Genomic DNA, 19,231 nt, shown 5'->3' on the forward strand with positions numbered 1-19,231 from the left:
CCTTCTTTAAACATACATTCCTTCAGTTGATCCCTATCTTAGAGTACTTTCTCAATTATATGATATGGTTGTGCCCTAACAAACTCTTGAGTTGGTTCCATGTGTTATAATTTTGATCTCTAAAGGTTTTAAGTATGGTCTCATTTTGCAGCTGAGAAAAATTAGAGCTCAATGAATGGCAAAAGTAACTGGCAGGAAAAAGATTCAGGCCTTTATCTGACTTTCCAATTCAGTACTTTTCACTATTTTATGCAATTTAATATTAAAAAATGTAACATTAATTATAAATATATCAAGTAAAAATTATATTCTTGAAACAGCTTGGATTACTTCCTTCTTAGCTATACCTTACTAATCACCCAAAATTAGGTATAAAAAAGGAAGGATACATATTATAGATCACATAACTAAAAATATGCAAATTTAATATTCAAACAATACATTTCTCTAACCATAAATTCACTTCTTTTTCTAGTCTTATTCTTTCACTTCCCAAAGTATCATTTTATTTCTTCAAGATACAATGTTAATACCTTACGTTTATGTAATCCCAGAAATGCAGGAGGTTGAGGCAGATAGATTGCAAGTTCAAGGCTACTCAGCAATTTAGCAAGATCCTGACTCAAAGTAAAAAAATAAAAAGGACTGGGCTGGGGATGTGGCTCAAACGGTAGCACGCTTGCCTGGCATGCGTGCGGCCCGGGTTCGATCCTCAGCACCACATACAAACAAAGATGTTGTGCCCGCCAAAAACTAAAAAATAAATATTAAAAAACTCTCTCTCTCTCTCTCTCTCTCTCTCTCTCTCTTTAAAAAAAAAAAAAAAAAAAAAAAGGACTGAGAATGTAGCTCAGTGGTAAAGCATCCCTGGATTCAACCTCCTACACCCAAGGGAAAAAAAAAGTATCTGCTTAACAAAAGGAATAACAACACTTTACAAAACATTTTTTAGATATTAATTTGAAGTGGTAAGAAAAGTTTAATACTAATTTGTTAAAAGTAACAGAACAACATATTTGGCGTATGGATTTTGCCAAAACAGACATTAATATTTATTTAAAAATTCATAAGATACCCCAATGAAATACATATTTTTATAAATTCTTAGGGACTGACATTTAAATCCATTACTCAAGCAAAGTTTATTTTATAAGAAATGCTATAATAACAAAAACAAATAAGTTTTAATGTAGAAAGTTCTTCTCCTTGATAAAAAGATGCCTAAGAGTGCAAAGTAAGCCATATGGTACTAATATGAAGCTTAAAATCCAACAACTAAAAACTGATAAGCATATCTCATGTCATTCTTTCCTCACTTTGTGATAAAGAAGCTATTCAGTTATTTGGTGATAGGTGCCTAGAGGAGGAAGGAAAAAAATAACAACAAAATGACAAAATAAGAAAAAAATGAAGTTGTCTACTACAAGTAGTGTGATCATTTCATTAAGCAATCTTGCAAACAGGAATAAGTCTATAAATGACAAATACTAAGACAAGATGTATGTCAACCCTTATCAAAACTGATCAAGTGCTCATGAATGACTTTACTTAGTTAAAAAAAAGTTACATACACACACAAAATATTTAAATAGAGAATATATTTTTATATTTATTTAGCTGTAGATTTTCAAGCTCAGTTCTCAAGCTAAAGGATGAAATCTTTATTCCTTGTATATCTGTAAATTATATTAATAAATTTTTAAAAGCCAAATCCAGTTTTATATCTGTTAACACTACATATAACATGGATCAAATCCGTTTTAAATATATAATATGCATCAAAACATGATTTATACAACAGATATTTGAAAATTTTAACAGATTAATACTCACACTTAATTCAAAGGAGGGTTTGGGGAAACAAATTTGCTTACCAAAACTCCATCATAAGACCCCGTTTCACTTGTCAAAAATGCAAACATGACACACAGATAGGGATTGTTTAGTTGTAATCGTAGAGTGCTGCACATTTCTCTCCAAAGGGAGTTCTTCTCATCGGTGTAACCTGACAAAGCCATTGCTACCACATTGAGATTCAGATCTCCTGTATATTAAAAACAGCCAGTTAATCAAAGAGAGAAAAACTTAATATCCCCTTCTTCCACATTTCTTGAACAATGAACAAAGAGAAATCAGGGGGAAACTTTCACACCCAGAAAAATGAGCCCACTAATATAAGGATTTTGATTTAGAATGAAAAATTTAGCAAGGACTACAACTAAAAATTTTCCATTTTATAAAACTCATACATATATTTGCAAACCCTGTACAGGACATCTTTTAATTTTCAAGTTCTCATTCTAGGCAGTTTCCTATACAGTATGTTACTATTTAGTATCAAAATTACTGCCCACTTCATCAAGTTCATGGATACTGAGCTATTTCAAAACACTGATAGTAAATATTACTTGCATCTCAGGATGCAATTTTCAAAATAATTTCATTTTCCTATTTTTAAATATATAATGCACATATGTATGTATATAAGCATCAACTGCAAAGCCAGTACTTCAGCATTCTAATTATAGTATTATACTTTTAATTTTTCTAGGACAAATGAGCTACCAGAACTACCAGAGAATTTCACTTAGACATAATTGCAACAAAGCATTTGTTACCAATAGATTTGTTCTTCTGTTTATGTGGCTGCTAGGAAGCTGCAACCTGGCCTTCAGCCCTGTGGCTGCCTAGCCTTCTAACATAAGTTTAGCTTTAAAAGAGAAAACAAAGTTCTCCTTAATTTTCCTCTTCAGGGGCTGGGGATGTGGCTCAAGCGGTAGCGCGCTCGCCTGGCATGCGTGCGGCCGGGGTTCCATCCTCAGCACCACATACAAAGATGTTGTGTCCACCGAAAACTAAGAAAAATAAATATTAAAATTCTCTCTCTCTCTCTCTCTCTAAAAAAAAAATTCCTCTTCAATATTTTCTACATTTATTATAGTTTCCTTATTCTCCATTGCTTTATTCTACCATTATTTTCCAGCACCTCCCACTTTACGTTAACAGCTTTATTCTTCATTTTTACATTTTCCCTAATTTATTTCATGATTACTTCCTCTGCCAACTCTTTTTTTAACACTTTAAAATAAAATTAAAAAGCAAATCTTTGTAGAAGAATTTATTTCTAAGTGGAAAGAAATGCTTGACTCAAAAATCTTATTTTTAAGTTCTTAAGTTATTAAAATCACTGAAATGATATTTTTCCATTATAGTCTGTACAGGTTTTTAAATCTATCACTAAGTTTTCCAGGTAAACCTGAACTGGAAAGTATAAGGCTCTTAGGCTATATGGCAAAATTATAATTAGAAATTGATTTATTTTCAGTGCTATGAGAGAACCCAGAGTTTTCAGTATGCTAGGCAAGCACTCTACCACTGAGCTACATTCTGAGCCCAGACACTGCATTCTAGAATTTAAATACCAATTCTTTTTCCATCATCACATATCATTTATTGTACTTTCAAATAGAAAAGACTTTTGTTAGAGCAAAGCTAAAGGAAAAGATGCCCATTTGAGCAAAATAGTACATTTTCCAACTTTCAGACTGCAGTAAATATATTGTAGTTATTTTCATGTTATTTTCTTAATAGGACTACTGAATTATAACAGTTTTAAAATGAACCAGCAAGTGAAAATTTAAGTAAATATTCTGAATACTCAGATATAATTTGCTAGGTGTACTAAAAATCAATAGCCTTATCTTAGGTGTTTTCAAGTGAAATATTACTGGTAAGAAAAAAAACTGAAGTTTTCAATTAAGATTTGTTTCTCTAAGGATCCTCTGGCAAAATGCCTTATCATATTTCTATAGTTTTAAAGCATATCACATAGAAAATATGTTTTAATCACCAGACTCAAATAGAAGCATTTTTGTAGATTCAAATGTCCTTTTTGTAAGAATTTCTATTGGGGGCTGGGGTTATTATAGCTCAGTAATAGAGTGCTTGATTAGCACATGTGAGGCACTGGGTTTAATCCTCAGCACCACATAAAAGATAAATAAATAAAGTTATAACAAAAAGTTAAAAGAAAAAGGAATTTATATCGGTCAAAGTAAAAATGTTATTTATAGTTTTCTAATGGTCAGCCAATAAACATCCAAATGAGTGAGTATAAACTAAAATACAAGCTAATATGTGTCATGAAAATGCTTCTAAACAAGTAGTCCTAATCTTTAAGGAAATAACTTTTTTAAATCTATGTGAATTAAAATAGAAAAGTACTAAAATTCCTAATATTATTAAAATGACATTTAAGATGCATCTTTTTTTTTTAACAGACCTGAACTAAGGTATACATAAATGGGACGGGTTAATATTTACTGATATATAGTACTGTACTAATTTTTCTTTCAATTAAAATTTACATAAAATATTGATTAGATAGATATTTGAAAATTATCAGCATCCTTTCTCTGAAGGACTCTATGAACTTCCAGTTCTTAGAACATAACCTAATACCTTTTTCTGAAGATGCCCCTTCATTCAGGATTTGGATTGCCCGTCGAATATCCAAGTTGAACAATGCCACAGCAGCAGCTCTCTCCCATTCTCCTTCTTGTACAAGAGAGTTTAAAAATGGCCCCACATCTACATCTGATCCTTTCTTTATCCATCCACATAGCTGTAAAGCCAAGATTCTCTCTTCATTTAAATTCTGAATATCAGTTTGCTTATCCAACCCACTCCAATTGTGTTTGCTACTTTCCACCATTCCTAAAAACAGAAAATATTTTTATGTTGTTTTACTGTTATTTTGAAATATATTGGGGGAGGGTTAGTTTCACAGAAAAATATTTAAACAACATATTTAGGACATTCAACTTTGTAGTCACAATTTCATGACAGCATAAATAAGGAATGCCACAAATAAAACATTTTGCATGTTTCTAAATAAAACAATTAGTTTAATTACCAAAGAGCTACTGGAATAAGAAATGCTCAGATGGACTAAGCTGAGTCATTGCTTCAAGAAAAATGTCCTTGACGCCCTAATCTACAATTCTTCCATTATCATATAACCCACCACTCAATTGTTTCATTTCCTACACATACACATATATAAGCTCACATAATTTACTTATTTATTTTCATCTTATCTTTTGTCCCAATAGATCATGAGCTCCAAGAGGGAAGGTAACATATCTGTTTTACTTGCAAGGTATCCTCACTACCTGAGATTCAGTAGAAGCTCTGTCTCTCTTTCTCCCTATGTCCCCCTTCTATGTACCATCATCATGTGTTCCTTATCAAGAAAGGAGAGACTGGGATGGGATTGTGGCTCAGCGGTAGAGCGCTCACCTAGCACGGGCATAACCCAGGTTTGATTCTCAGCACCACATAAAAATAAAGGCATTATGTCCATCTACAAAAAAAGATATTCTCTCATTCTCTCCCCCCCCCTCAAAAAAAATAATTATAAAAAAAATAAAGGAGAGATGGACCATCTTTGTTGACCAAACATTGTTTTGTGGTACAAGACATGACAAGATGAAATCATATCATAGGCTTCAAAGTGTTCTAAGTGCATTTACAGTTTAAGGTAAGTACTATAATGAAAATACAATGGGAATTCTCTCCTTAGGTGCAAGAGGAACCTGTGACTTGCTTGTAAACTATAGAATATAGCAGAGGTAAAAGAATTTTGCAGATAAAATTTAATTAGCATCTTCAGTTGACTTTAAGTCAATGAATGCAAGATTATCCCAAAAGGACTGACTTAATCAAGTGAGTCCTTTAAAAGAGGGTTTCAAAGTGATAGAAGCAGCAGAATAGAGATCTACAGGTCTTTAAAAGGTAAAAGCTTCCATGTTGGCAAGAAGATCTGTGGTATGGACCTGTGGCAAGGAACAAAGACCCAAGGACAGTCCATGACTATCAAACAGCAGGAAAATGGATATCTTAGTTCCACAACTGCAAGGAATCTTTAGCCTCTCAGCCTCTGATCACTGAAATCTAAATATCCTTCCTATCCTATCCTTTCCCTTTTGCCTTTGGTTAATATGGAGTAGAGATGCACTTCCAATTTAAAGCCAAATCTGTGCTCTAGATCCCATTCCCTCCCTTTCCTAGGAATTTTGATTTATCCTCTTCTCTATGCACCTTCAACTTCTTTCTATGGTTGAATTCTGCCAAGAAAACCACATTCATATACACATACCCCAGTTAGGGCTCTGCAAAACACCATCTGAAAATGACCAATTAACACTCAAACACAGATAATATGCTTATGTGGAAGAATGAAACTAGATCCCTATCTTTCATCCTGCACAGAAATTAAATCCAAGTGGGTCAACACTTTGATATATTGGCACAGACACTGACTTCCTTAACAAGATCCCTAGAGCTCAAGAATAAGCCAATAATCAATAAGTGGAGTGGCATTAAATTAAAAAGTTTCTGCACAGCAAAGAAAACATAAGAGAGAGCTTATAGAATGGGAGAAAAATCTCTGCCAGCTACTCCTTTGATAGGGGATTAATATCAAGAATATATAAAGAACTCAAAAAACAACCCCCTGCCAAAAGAAAAAAAAATAGTTAACAAATGGGCAAAAGAACTAAAGAGACATTTCTCAAAAGAAATACAAATGCCCAAAAATATATGAAAAAAATGTTCAACCTACTTGGCAATTAGGGAAATACCAATCAAAACTACACTGAGATTTCATCTTACTAGAATAGCAAACTTCAAGAAAACAAACAATAAATTCTGGCAAGAAAGGTGGGGGAAAGTACACTCATTTACATATTATTGGTGGGACTGCAAATTAGTACAATCTCTTTGGAAGGCAGTATGGAGATTCCTCAAAAGACTAGAAATGGACCCAGCTGTTTCACTCCTTGGTATATATCCCAAAGATCTAAAATCAGCATACTATAGTGATAGAGGCACATCAATGTTTATATATAGCACTGCAAAGTAGAATAGCCAAGTTATGGAACAAGTTCAGATGCTAGTAACAGATGAGTAGATAAAGAAAATGTGGTATATGTACACCAAGGAGTTTTATTCAATCACAAAGAATGAAATTATGGCATTTGCTGGTAAATGGAGGGAACTAAATATCATCATGCTAAGTGAAATAAGCCAAGCTCCAAAAGTCAAGGGTCAAATGTTCTCTCATATGGAAGCTAGAGCAAAATGGGGGAGAAGGTGCGGAGAAGGGAACAGGGATGGAGGATGGGGGTCCCATGAAAAAGAGAAGAGCCAATAGTGGAGTAGATTAAGGAGGGTGTGTGGGAAGGAGGAAAGACAGGAAAGGGAGGAACTACAGACTGGAATTGACCAAATTATGCTACATAATAATATATACACACGCACACACATATGTAAAAATAACATATATGTATACACACACAAATATACCAGTGACCTCCACCTTCATGTATATCTTTAAAGCACCAATTTAAAAAAATAATAAACAGAAAATAATAGAGTAAAGGAAGGGTAGCTGGGGGAGAAATGAGAAGAGGGAAAGAAGTAGTACTGGGAACTGAAACAAAGAAAATTATATTCCATGCATGTATGATGATGTCAAAAATGAACCCCACAATTATGTGTAACTATAATGCACTAATAAAAGCATTTTTTGAAAGTTAGCTTGAAACTATTTATTTGGTGGTTCCGGGAATCAAACACGGGACATTGTACATGCTGAGTACAGAGTTACATCCCTAGTCCAAAAATTTTTTGGAGGGTGTCATAACTTATCCCAGGACCTTATGCATGCTATATATACATGTTCCATTACAAGCTGTATCCCTAGTCCCAAATAACTTAATATTTTTTACAATATTCTTTTATACATTGATGGTCCTTTATTTATTCATTTATTTATATGAGGTGCTGAGGATCAAACCCATTGCCTCACATATGCTAGGCAAGTGCTCTACCACTAAGTCACAACCCCAGCCCCCCAAATAACTTCTATTTTTAACTGACTACGGTTGCCATTTCAGGCCAAGGAGTTAAAAGGGCACTTTTGAAAAGAAGTTTTTTACTTTGTTTGGGTAGGATGTAGTTACTATATTTCAGGTAGAAGCCCTGAGGTATTTATTTTCATACTACCAAAATTTGAGATTTAAGGCTATTATTATTTAATAAATAGTAAAAAATAACAACTTAAAATAGGTGAGCAAAGAGCAACATTTTTCAAACATTTTCTTACAGTTTAATAATACAATTTAAGAGTTTTTCTTTTACAGAAATTTTGTCATGAAATAGGAATCAATATACATGAAACCAAAGAGCTTAATGCTAAAAAATGGAAACATATCCTTTAAATCAATTGCATGAATATTGTTACATATTTTGGCTGAGACCTTTTTATACCTTGATAACTATGCTACAAGTAATTAGGGTTATCAACTAAGAGAGATGATGTCATCATGTGTTTTTGCCTGGGGTAGGAGTACCACTGAGCCACATCCCCAGCTCTATTTTACATTTTATTTAGAGACAAGGTTTCATTGGGTTGCTTAGTGCCTTGCTGTTGCTGAGGCTGGATTTGAACTCTCCATCCTCTTGTTTAGCTTCTCAAGCTGCTGGGATTACAGGTGTGCACCCAGCTCACATTTTTTTTTTTTCTCCTTAATAGTTTTTAGCTCTAGATGAATACAATACCTTTTTATTTTACTTATTTATTTTTATATGGTGCTGAGGATCGAACCTAGTGCTTCACATGGCAAGCATTACACCACTGAGCCACAACCTCAACCCTTATGTGTTTTTAATAATCATATGATTTTAATATAAGAATTTTTAATATATCTGAAAAATAATTAAAATTTGTTTCAAAATCAGCAGATACAATGCCATTCCTGTGTGTGTGTGAGTATGTGTGTGTGTGTGTATGAAATAACAAAGCAATAAAATATTCCACTGTTTATCAGAACATTTTAGTGTTTAAAAAAAAACACTAAAATCCTATTTTGATGCTTGAATTAATTTTGGGGGCAGGGGAGCGTATCAGGGATTAAACTCATGAACATTCAACCACTGAGCCACATTCCCAGCCCTATTTTGTATTTTATTTAGAGACAGGGTCTCACTAAATTGCTTAGTGCTTCACTTTTTGCTGAGGCTGGCTTTGAACTTCCAATCTTCTGGTCTCAGCCTCCCAAGCCACTGGGATCAGAGGCATGCCTGCCACCACACCCATCTTGAAGTAATTTTGAATAGACAAAGTATCTAGGTCAGAATTGAATCCTTTTTTTTTTTCAGTGTTAGATGCTGAACCCAAAGCCTAGCACATGTTAGGCCAGCACTCTACCACTGAGGTATATTCTCAGTCCTTTCTATTTTGAAACAGGGTCTTAATAAGTTGCCAAGGCTAGCAACTTGTGATCCTCCTGCCTTAGTCTCCTGAATGGCTGGACTACAGATAAAATATTTTCATTAAGTTGGGTAGAAATCTGGTAAACTCTTTATTACATAACATTCTGCTATTACCTTGAATGGTTTCATCTGTTCCATCAAATATAATTTTATTTCTAACCTATTTTCTCTGATTATAGTCCTTCCATGAGCTTTGAACTCATATTCCATTGCTCATGGGACATCTCTAATTAGCCACCTGATTTTCAACTTGCTCTAAAATAAACATTTTCTTCTTAAACCCACTTTTTCTGGGTTCCTCCTATCTTAATTAACTGGTACCAGAATCAACTAGTTTCCCAAACTAAATACATATGTGCCGTCTTTGATTTTTTTGTCTTCTCTATCCCCTTTATCCAATTAACCATTAAATTTTGTCCCACTCTCTATTTACCCATATTTCCCTAGGCTCTGCCACTAATTTTGATAAGGACATCATCACTTCTTGCCTGGCCACTTTGGCTTATATCTAACACCCCTACTATCAATCTTGATCCCCCTTCCAACTCATTATACACAAAGTAAGTTCTAAAACACAAATCTAATTCTGCAACTACCCTTTAAAATCCTTCCTTGCTTTCCCTGTTGCAGAATGATAAACATCCCTAAATCCTTAACATAATTTCTAAGTCCTTCCTGAGTTAGTCTACTGCTTACTTTCTAGCCTTCTATTCTTCTCTTCACTTCATCCCTCATACTCTGTACCAACCAAATTAATTGTGCCATGCTTTTCCCTCTGGGCTCACTGCATCTGATGCTCCCTATCTGGACCTTATTATTGCCTTTACCTCTTCCAGGAAACCTCTAATCCTAACCATCAAATTAGGAATTCTCTGTTTTTTCTTTTTCACACTAGGCATTAAACCCATTGGTGTTTTACACCTGAGCTAAATCCTTTTTATTTTATGAGACAATGTCTTGCTAAGTTGCTAAGGGTTTTGCTGAGATGCAGAGGTTGGCCTTTAACCTGTGATCCTCTTGCCTCAAACTTCTGAGTCAATGGGATCACAGGTGTGTACCACCATGCCTGGCTAGAATTCTTCTTATAATAATCTGTTTTCCTCATATTATAACTGCCTGTTTACTTGTCCATATTCTGAACTAGAATATAGACTCTTCAAGATAAGAGATGATACTGATCTTGCTCAATCTCCATAAGGAGATACCCCATAGTTATGTCTCCCATTCTTGCAATAATATTGGGCGCACAGCACATGATAAATATTTGCTGGATGAATTAATGAAATGAAAAATAAAGGTCAATGGACAACTAAAAAAAATATTAAAATTTCCTCCCAAACGGATTTTGGATGTTAATATATTTATGCATTTAACTTAACAATTCACTAAAATATCTAATCAGAAAACAAAAATAGAAGGGTATTTATGTACATAATCCTGAAATAATTACTTACTTTCAACTAAATGATAGGTGACAAAATAAGCATACAAACATTATAAACATTTTCAAGAAAATAAAATGGAATTTTCTTACCCAAAGATGATTTTACTATTGATTTAATTCCTGCATAAACCAATGATCCTTTGTTGCCTGGAGATTTTTGATCCATATCTTCTGTATACTGCTTCATAAGTATTTAAATGCATAGGAAATACTAGTGATGATGTATAATAAAATATTTCAAACTAAATTTGATTAGGAACCAATTCAAAATAGGCATTCATGCAAATAATATGGTTCTGCTGTATTGTATGTTTTTATTACTCCTACACAATTTACAAAGCAGCATTTCAAGTTCAAGAGTTCTGCACAATTCTGCTTCATAATTTTAATATTAAGTAACCTGTATTTACATAGAAAACATTCAGTATATTTAGAGACTGACCTTTCAGGAAACTTTAAGAACCCTTTTACCCAATTACCTCACAAATTCACAATATAAAGGATATAGTGCAGAGTATACCAGAGTGATTTGAGCTGTGGATCTTCATTTCCAGCTAAAATATGGTTTCTCCACACTTGCTCTGTATCAAGTCCATACCTTGATAAAGCCCGAAGGCGCATTTTTGTTGCTATATCTTTTTCTAAAGAATTATCATTTTCTTCTTCTGCACATTCATATAAATGACGACCACAAGCCCACATTAAAGATGTAATTGGGCTCCAGGCAAGAGATATCCTTTCAAAAACAGTGAAGTCTGACATTGTTCGGTTGGGAGTTACAACTATCATTCGATTTTGACTTGTTGGATGCCATGCAAAGGAAGCAATATAATTGTCACAAGGTTGCACACTTCTTTCAATTATTGTAGGTTCAGTTTCATCTCCAATGGGAGTGGGTGTATGCTGCATATCATACAATCTAATAATATTACTATCCCTTGTTAAAGTGGCAAGCAGACCGGTCCTAGTTGGACACCATGCTACTTTTGTTAAGGGTTTTGGTTGCTCAGTCAGAGTCAAAACTGGCTTCTCAAATTTTCTAAGATCCCATATTGCGACCTGACCTTCATAGAAGGAAGCAACACGATCATGGAAGTATGGGTCTACTGTCACTCCCTGAACAGCTTTTGTATTTACAAACATCTTTTGGCTTGTATTCCGAAGATCAAATATGGCTAGGTTGCGATGCATACCAGCAAGAAGTAGTTTCTGGTCTCGTGGAAGCCAACAGAGAGAGAGACATGCATCATTCTGTCCTAATTCATAAAGAGGTTTTGTTACTAATAATGTTGTTTCAGTTTCACCTGCTGAAAGTCTCACTTTTTCCATGGGAACAATATCAGGAGTATATTTGCTGCAGATATCCCATATTAGCACTGAAAAGTCAGCTCTGTGTTTATCTAGACCAGCAGCAAGCCAGTTACTATCCAGTGGATTCCATGCAAGGGTATTGCATTGTCTTGCATGCTTTGGAACAAATTCTTTTCCTATCAAATCTTTGAACTTTGAGTTATGGTCTTGACCAAGACTTGTAAGTACAACTCGACCATTTGCTTGTCCAACTGCTAGGAGACACTCAGGATCATAGTTGAGATACCATGCAACACATTTCATATAGGGTGTATCTGAATTTATTGATAGTAATGTAGCTGCAGAGTCTTCAGATAAACGTAAAGATCCAGCTTTGAGTTCTGAATTCACAGTAGATTCCACATGATAAAGGCTCAGTTCTGAGTCACATACAACAAATCTATCAACCTGATGTGGCGCCCACAAAATATCAGGTTTTGTACCACTCATGTTTACTGATGTGCTCAAAGAGTCAAATCAGGTCCATTCACTAAAAAGCATTTAAAAATAAGAGGTTTAAAATAATAAAATATAATTCTTAATTTGAACAAACTATTCAGAAAGTCAGAAAAATCTCTACAAAAGCATCCTCCTTTTCAATATATTTGTATTTCTTCTCTTCATCTTCTACAATACAAGACAATATATATTGATAAACCACTTCCTTCAATAAAATGAGCTAGTAGGAATCTGAGAATCTCCCTCCTGGCTTTATTCTCCATGACAAATTATCTTAATCATACTGTTACTATACCTTCAATTTCACTTAAGGATTATACTAACCTCACTGCATGAGCAAATTACTAAGTACCATTCCTTTGAAGGGGGAAACTTAAAAGCATAATTGAAACATGCTCCTAAGTAATTAGAGCAGCACTGCCCAACAGAACTGTCTTCAATAATAGCAATGCTCTACATCTGTATTGTCTAATATGGGAATCATTTGCCACAAGTGACTGAGGAGCACTAGGAATGTGGCTAATTTCAATTTATTTTGGCTTGTTTGTTTTTTGGTACTGGGGAATGAAACTCAGAGCCTCATGCATGCTACACAAATACTCTACCACTGAGCTTCTTGTATTCCAATACACTTCTTTTTAAGTTTTATTTTTGAGACAGGGTAAATTGTCCAACCTGGCCTTGAATTCAAGATCCTCCTGACTCAGCCTTTGGTGTAACTGGGATTACAAGGCATGTGCCACCAAGCTTGGCTGAATTTTAAACTTTACTTACTTTTAATTAATTTTAATATAAATAGCCACATGTCCACCATAGGACAATACAAATTAAAAGTACAATATGATATCAAGACAGAGGTTCCTTCAACTTTTAATAAAAAGCAGGCTTCTATATACTTCTCATACGTACTTACAAACTTATGAACATTAGAATGACTAAATTCTATTTCTAGCTTGCTGAACCTTAGTTATATGCCTTGGCAAAATTGCTGTATGTAAGGAGAAGGGCTTCATTTTCTTATCTATATAACAGTTGACTTAGATTAGTATTTCCCAAATTTCATGTATCATCAATACTGTTAATATTTTTCTTTAAATTGATGTTTTAAGAATCTTAAAATTGACCTTAATCTTATCATGAGTTCCATAAATCATGGATATAATGTGCTAATATTTTTTCTAAACTAAAATAAACATATAACTATTAAACACGCTTGTGTTTTATATAAGATCATCCCATTTATCACCATCAGTACATACACATTACTCTTTGGGAAACTAAGTGAAGTGATAATTAAAGGCTCTTAGTTTCCAATCATGTATTCCAGTAAATACATAACTTTTAGAAAGTATTTTAGCAGTTTAAGCACAAAATAAAACTGGTTTAGTCAAAACTGATGTTTTAATAATAAAGGCTGCCTATAAATAAATGTCTGTTTCTGAGATTAGCAAGCAGCAATAATTTGGATTCAAAATGAATAATTTTATAGTGAGGATATGAAATATTCCCCAAAGGCTGATGTACTGAAGGCTTGGTCCCAATGTAGCACTGTTCAGAGTTGGGACTTTCAGGAAATGATGGGTTCATAAGAGCTTAAACCTCATCAATGGATTAATCCATTGATGGATTCATAATGTGAATGAACTAGTGGGAAGTGGTGGAGACCAGGATGTAGGACCTAGTAGAAGGGAGTGGGTCCTTACAGACATGCCCTTGGGGACTGTATCTTGTTCCCAGCCCCTTCTTCTTTGCTTTCAGGCTGCCATGAAATCAGCAGCCCTGATCCACCATACCTTCTCTGCTGTGATGTTCTGCCTCACCAGAGGTCTAGAGCAATGAAGCCAATTGAACATGAAACCTCTGAAACAGTGAGTCAAAATAAATCTTTCCTTTAAGTTGCTTTCTTCATGTATTTTGTCACAGCAACAAAAACCTGACTAAAACAAACACATTTGCAATCTTCATTGTGATTGTTATGTGTAAAACCAGATTGTCAAGTTCTAAGGTGAAGATATGGTTCATTCATCTCTATTTCCAGTATCAGGTATAGAGTCTGACACAGACTCCTACTAAAATTATATTAAGTAATTCAATTCAAACATAATTCTTTAGGTTTTTGATCTTGCAGTTTTCGTCAGGAATTACCAGTCTAGAATTTCATAGGCTAACATAATTTAGGTGACTAGGAAAAACATTTAAGAATTCTTATAGTGACTTTATTTACTTAACATTTCTGAAGCTAGGCTAAATCATTTCAATTAAATTCTTAAAATACCTTCAATTTGTTCATTTCTTTTCCACTTTGGGTTTGCCTTTCCCTAATCTTAGATCAAGCCAAGTATTTACTTTCTCTCTTCCACCCAGGATGCCAAGTGTTACTAGACAAGATAGTCTCAAGGCTCAACTAACTCCATAAGGTATATAACATATCTGGTCTGTGGTGCTTATTCAGCAATTCTTTTATTCATCTTTCTACTCTGATCCTTTAGAAATTCCCTTTATAGAATATCAAAATTATCTTTTTACAAACTCAACCAGTTACATATCTAACCTACAAAACTCTTTAATACCTTTTTCTACCTGCTGCTTTGGTCTGTTAGCACACTACTATTCTTTCCCTCTGTGTTCAAATTACATTATTCTTCTTTTTAATTCCTAGAAATCTACTTCTGACCCCCATCACTATAACTTTGCCAATGATGCTTTTAATGGTTCAAACACTCTTCATTCTTCTTGGCCAAGTTAACACCTCCTCAACTTTTATGTCAACTATTTTGTCCTTCTTAGACAGGTATTCTATTTGAACATTTTTTCTCCTCTAAATCCTCTATTACTAAATTATAAGTTCCCAGGAATAGATGAAATTCTTGTTTCATTATATTTGTAGTACCCAGCACAGTGCTAGGCATCTGAATAGATAATAACTGCTATTTTCAAGTTTTACCAATTCCTTCAGACTTCTATCTTGATTCTACTCTTTTTTCTATTAGAAGCTGGCACCATGCTATGAGCAAAGTACCCAAAGTCATAAATGGTTTCAATGATGGGCAAGAGCCTCAAAGTAAGTCATCCTAGATGATTACTCTAATACATTGTTTTTATTTACTCTATAATTGTTTTGTTTTGGGGTACTGGGGATTGAACTCAGGGATACTTAACCACTAAGCCACATCCCAGCCCTTTTTAATTTTTTGTATTTTATTTAGAGACAGGGTCTCACTGAGTTGCTTAGGGCCTTGCTAAGTTGCTGAGGCTGGCTCTGAATTCACAATCCTTCCGCCTCAGCCTCCCAAACTGCTGGGATTACAGGCATGCACCAACATGCTGGGCCTATTCTGTAACTGTTGACTGGGCACCTTCTATAGTCTAGGCACCATTCTAAATGCTGGGAACACAGCAATGAACAAGGGCAGATAAAGTCCCTGGTCTAATGAAATCTGCATTCTAGTGATGAAGTACAGTTCAATCTTAAAAGGAATTTGAAAGTTTAAGAAAAAAAAAAGAGGCACCTTGTGTAACAGAAAGTAGCTAAGATAACAAGAAGGAACAGATATTGAAAGTGAAGAATCATACTAACACTCTCACAAAAGGAAGTCTCTTAACTGGAGATATCCTGAGATGTGATCCATCTTTCTATCTCATTGAAAGATAAATACTTAAATAAACACATTTTTATGTAAGCTTCCATTACAGAATCTGCTTTTTAAAGAAATGATCTAGGGGCTGGGGATGTGGCTCAAGCGGTAGCGCGCTCGCCTGGCATGCGTGCGGCCCGGGTTCGATCCTCAGCACCACATACCAACAAAGATGTTGTGTCCGCCGAGAACTTAAATAAATAAATTCATTCTCATTCTCTCTCTCTCTCTCTCTCTCTCTCTCTCTCTCTCTCTCTCTCCCCTTTCCTCTCTCTTAAAAAAAAATAAATAAATAAAAAATAAAGAAATGATCTATGGTAAGAAAACTAGATGCCTCATGGAAAAATCCATCTCAAAAACTCAAATAGAAAGTGTGGCTGCAATTTAAAAAAAAAAAAAATCTTTGATTTACATGATTTTCAATGGAGAATTATCAGCATTTTTTTCTGATGACACACACTTAAAACGTTTCTATTACCATCAACAAAACTAATTACAGTAACTTACAGAAGTTCAGAACTTGACAGAAAGAAACTAACAAATTCTTTTCATTTTGTCTGGGAATAAAGATGTTTGGGCTCTTTTCCAAGAACTCTAAACTTCCATCCTAGGTTACTGTATAGGAAGAGGATCAGCTATGTAATTTTCTCAGGGCAAAAATGCAGGACCCTCTTATTTAAAAAATTTTTTAAAATTTCAAGATGGTGACAGCAGAGCTTTAATATTTACAGTGTTAGCCACTGTAAATGCTAGGCCCCATGCTACTATACAGGTTGCACATTATGAAATTGGCCTTGTAGAGAACTGCATCTATAACCACCCTCTTAAGAAATCCAATACACAACATAGATGGATCCTTGCTAATAAACACACACAACTAGGTATATGCTGGAAAGTAAAGAAAACAACCTGGACTCAGTCCCTCCACCAGCTTAGACCCTAACAAGTTCCTTAATAATCTATGACCATAAAACTGATATGAAATTATTTTATTTCCATTTTACAAAGTTGTTACAAACAAATCAGATGAGCTCTTTGCTTCACACAGATGTTAGTTATCTTACAAAGCCCTGGAAATTAATGTTTTCAAACAGTGGAGACACTGAAAAATCAAGTGTAGATGGGGTAGTCTGCAATAAGTACAGCTTACATTTAGATTCTCACCTTCAAGTTTAACAAGTGATCACTTCTTTCAATGATTTCTCAGCAAAAGAAAGCCATACTGAGCCAGAGTTCATCACCAGAACATTTTTAACAACACTAACAAACAGAAATAAAGAATTAGCCATATGACTTAAAATTCTGTAGCAGCCACATTTAAAAAGTAAAAGGAAATAGATGGAGTTAAACTTTAAAATGTAATTTTTATTTAACCCAAACCATCAAAAACATTCAATTTATAATTAATGTAAAAAATTATTACTAAGAACTTTGTTTTGTGCCAAGTCTTGGAAATCCCATGTTATTTTACACTTAGAGCACATCCCAACCCTAGAAAGAAGTCCAATACATTACAATAATACAAAATATGCAATCACGTGCTTTTGTTGTTATTGTGTTCTACTTTTCTTATCATGCCAAACTGCTGTATAAGTATAGAGGTGATAAGAAATCTCCAGTATTGCCATCTTCAGGATGCACTGCACATATCCAAATTTCCCTTAAAATATAATTATGCAAAAGGCCTCCGAAAGCTGACATTTGCTAAGCAAATTTAGCAAAGCAAAGAGACTTTATTCATCCTCTGAAGGAATTTCCACTACCCATATCTGAAGAGAATCGAGCTCACCAGGTGAGAAACCCTTCAAGAAGTATTTAATAGGGCTCAACTGAATGGGGCGCGCTGCTATTCCGGGTAAACCTGGAATCTGCGGGCGACTCCCACGCTCCAGACACCTCGCTGAGCCTCTCCTCAAAGCCTGGGAAGGGCACAAACCCGCCGCGGCGGAGGCTGCAGCGCGGCTCCGGTGTCCCCGAGCAGGGCCCGGCCGGCCGCCGTTCGCGGTTATCATCCCACAGCGCGGAAGGCGACTACCCGGACAGGACCTGAGGCTACGCCGGGCCGGCGGCCGCCCGGCCCTGTCAGCTGGGCTTTCCCAGGCCTCCTGCGGCGGCCCCGGCGCCAGGAGAGCACAGACGCGGCCCGAGCCGCACTCACTGACCTGGGGTGGCAGCGCGTCGCCGCACGGCCGCTTCCGGCCTGGACACCGCCCCTCCCGCCGCGGGAGCCGGACACGGGCAAGATGGCGGTCGCGCGCGGCGCGTGACCGGGGACCGCGCCGGGGCCCAGGCCCCACACCACTTCTCGGCCTCGGAAGGGGCGTGTTTCTCCCGCCAGCTCCGCCTTTCCCTCGCCCCGGGGCGGAGCCCGGGACGGTGAGGCCCGCCTCCCGCCGCCCCAGCGCCCAGGCCTCCCCGCAAGACCTGCTCCAGGGACCCAGCGAAGAGAGTCTAAGCGTGCAGCCTGAGGCCCATCAGGGCCACTGCTGCTCTGAGTGGTCTTCAAGCACCTTTATATTAATTCCTCTATCAGTTTTAATTTCTATTAAAAATTATTGCGGGAGACGTAGTAGAACAGCCAAGGGTTGGGGTTCAGGATGTATTCACCCTTTAATCACTGCACAAACAAGTCTTTTGAACACCTGTTGAGTACCCAGCACCTTGTTGAATGCTGGGTGACAATTAAATGACAGGGTCCCTGTAGGAAACAGGCCATCAGAATACTACACAGGAGAGACTGCGGCTCAGTGTGGGTGGGTGGTCAGCAAAGCTTCCTTGAGGACCGCTAGGCTGAGACAAGAACTATGAGTACGGATGGGATGAGCCAGGAAAGACAGGTCAGAAAGGCTTGGAATAGAAGAAACTTCCAAGGCTGAGGAACAAGCAAGTGCTGGGGCATGGGGGAGGGCATAGCAATAGCTACAGTAGTACTTCCACTAATCATGGTTTTGCTTTCCAGGTTTTCAGTTACACACACATATAAAACAGAGGTTTGAAAATATTA

At 36.0% G+C, this 19,231-nt stretch overlaps 1 protein-coding gene across 3 annotated transcripts in view; it reads right to left on the reverse strand.

Moving 5' to 3' along the window:
- The window catches only part of MIOS (meiosis regulator for oocyte development), a 39,686-nt gene extending 21,144 nt beyond the window's left edge, over positions 1–18,542 (reverse strand). For 2 of the 3 annotated variants that reach the window (XM_081285070.1, XM_081285068.1), the window contains exons 1-6: positions 18,017–18,383; positions 17,392–17,487; positions 11,290–12,623; positions 10,874–10,972; positions 4,462–4,716; positions 1,875–2,044 (exon numbers count right to left, since the gene is read on the reverse strand). In XM_081285070.1, coding sequence (XP_081141196.1) covers positions 1,875–2,044; positions 4,462–4,716; positions 10,874–10,972; positions 11,290–12,583 — 1,818 coding nt within the window. In that variant the 5' untranslated portion in view covers positions 12,584–12,623; positions 17,392–17,487; positions 18,017–18,383. The other variant, XM_081285069.1, reaches the window with a different exon arrangement.
- Positions 18,543–19,231: the final 689 nt, after the last annotated feature.

This window comes from Spermophilus citellus (assembly GCF_964194105.1).
Source record: "Spermophilus citellus genome assembly, chromosome: 3".
NCBI lineage: Eukaryota > Metazoa > Chordata > Mammalia > Rodentia > Sciuridae > Spermophilus > Spermophilus citellus.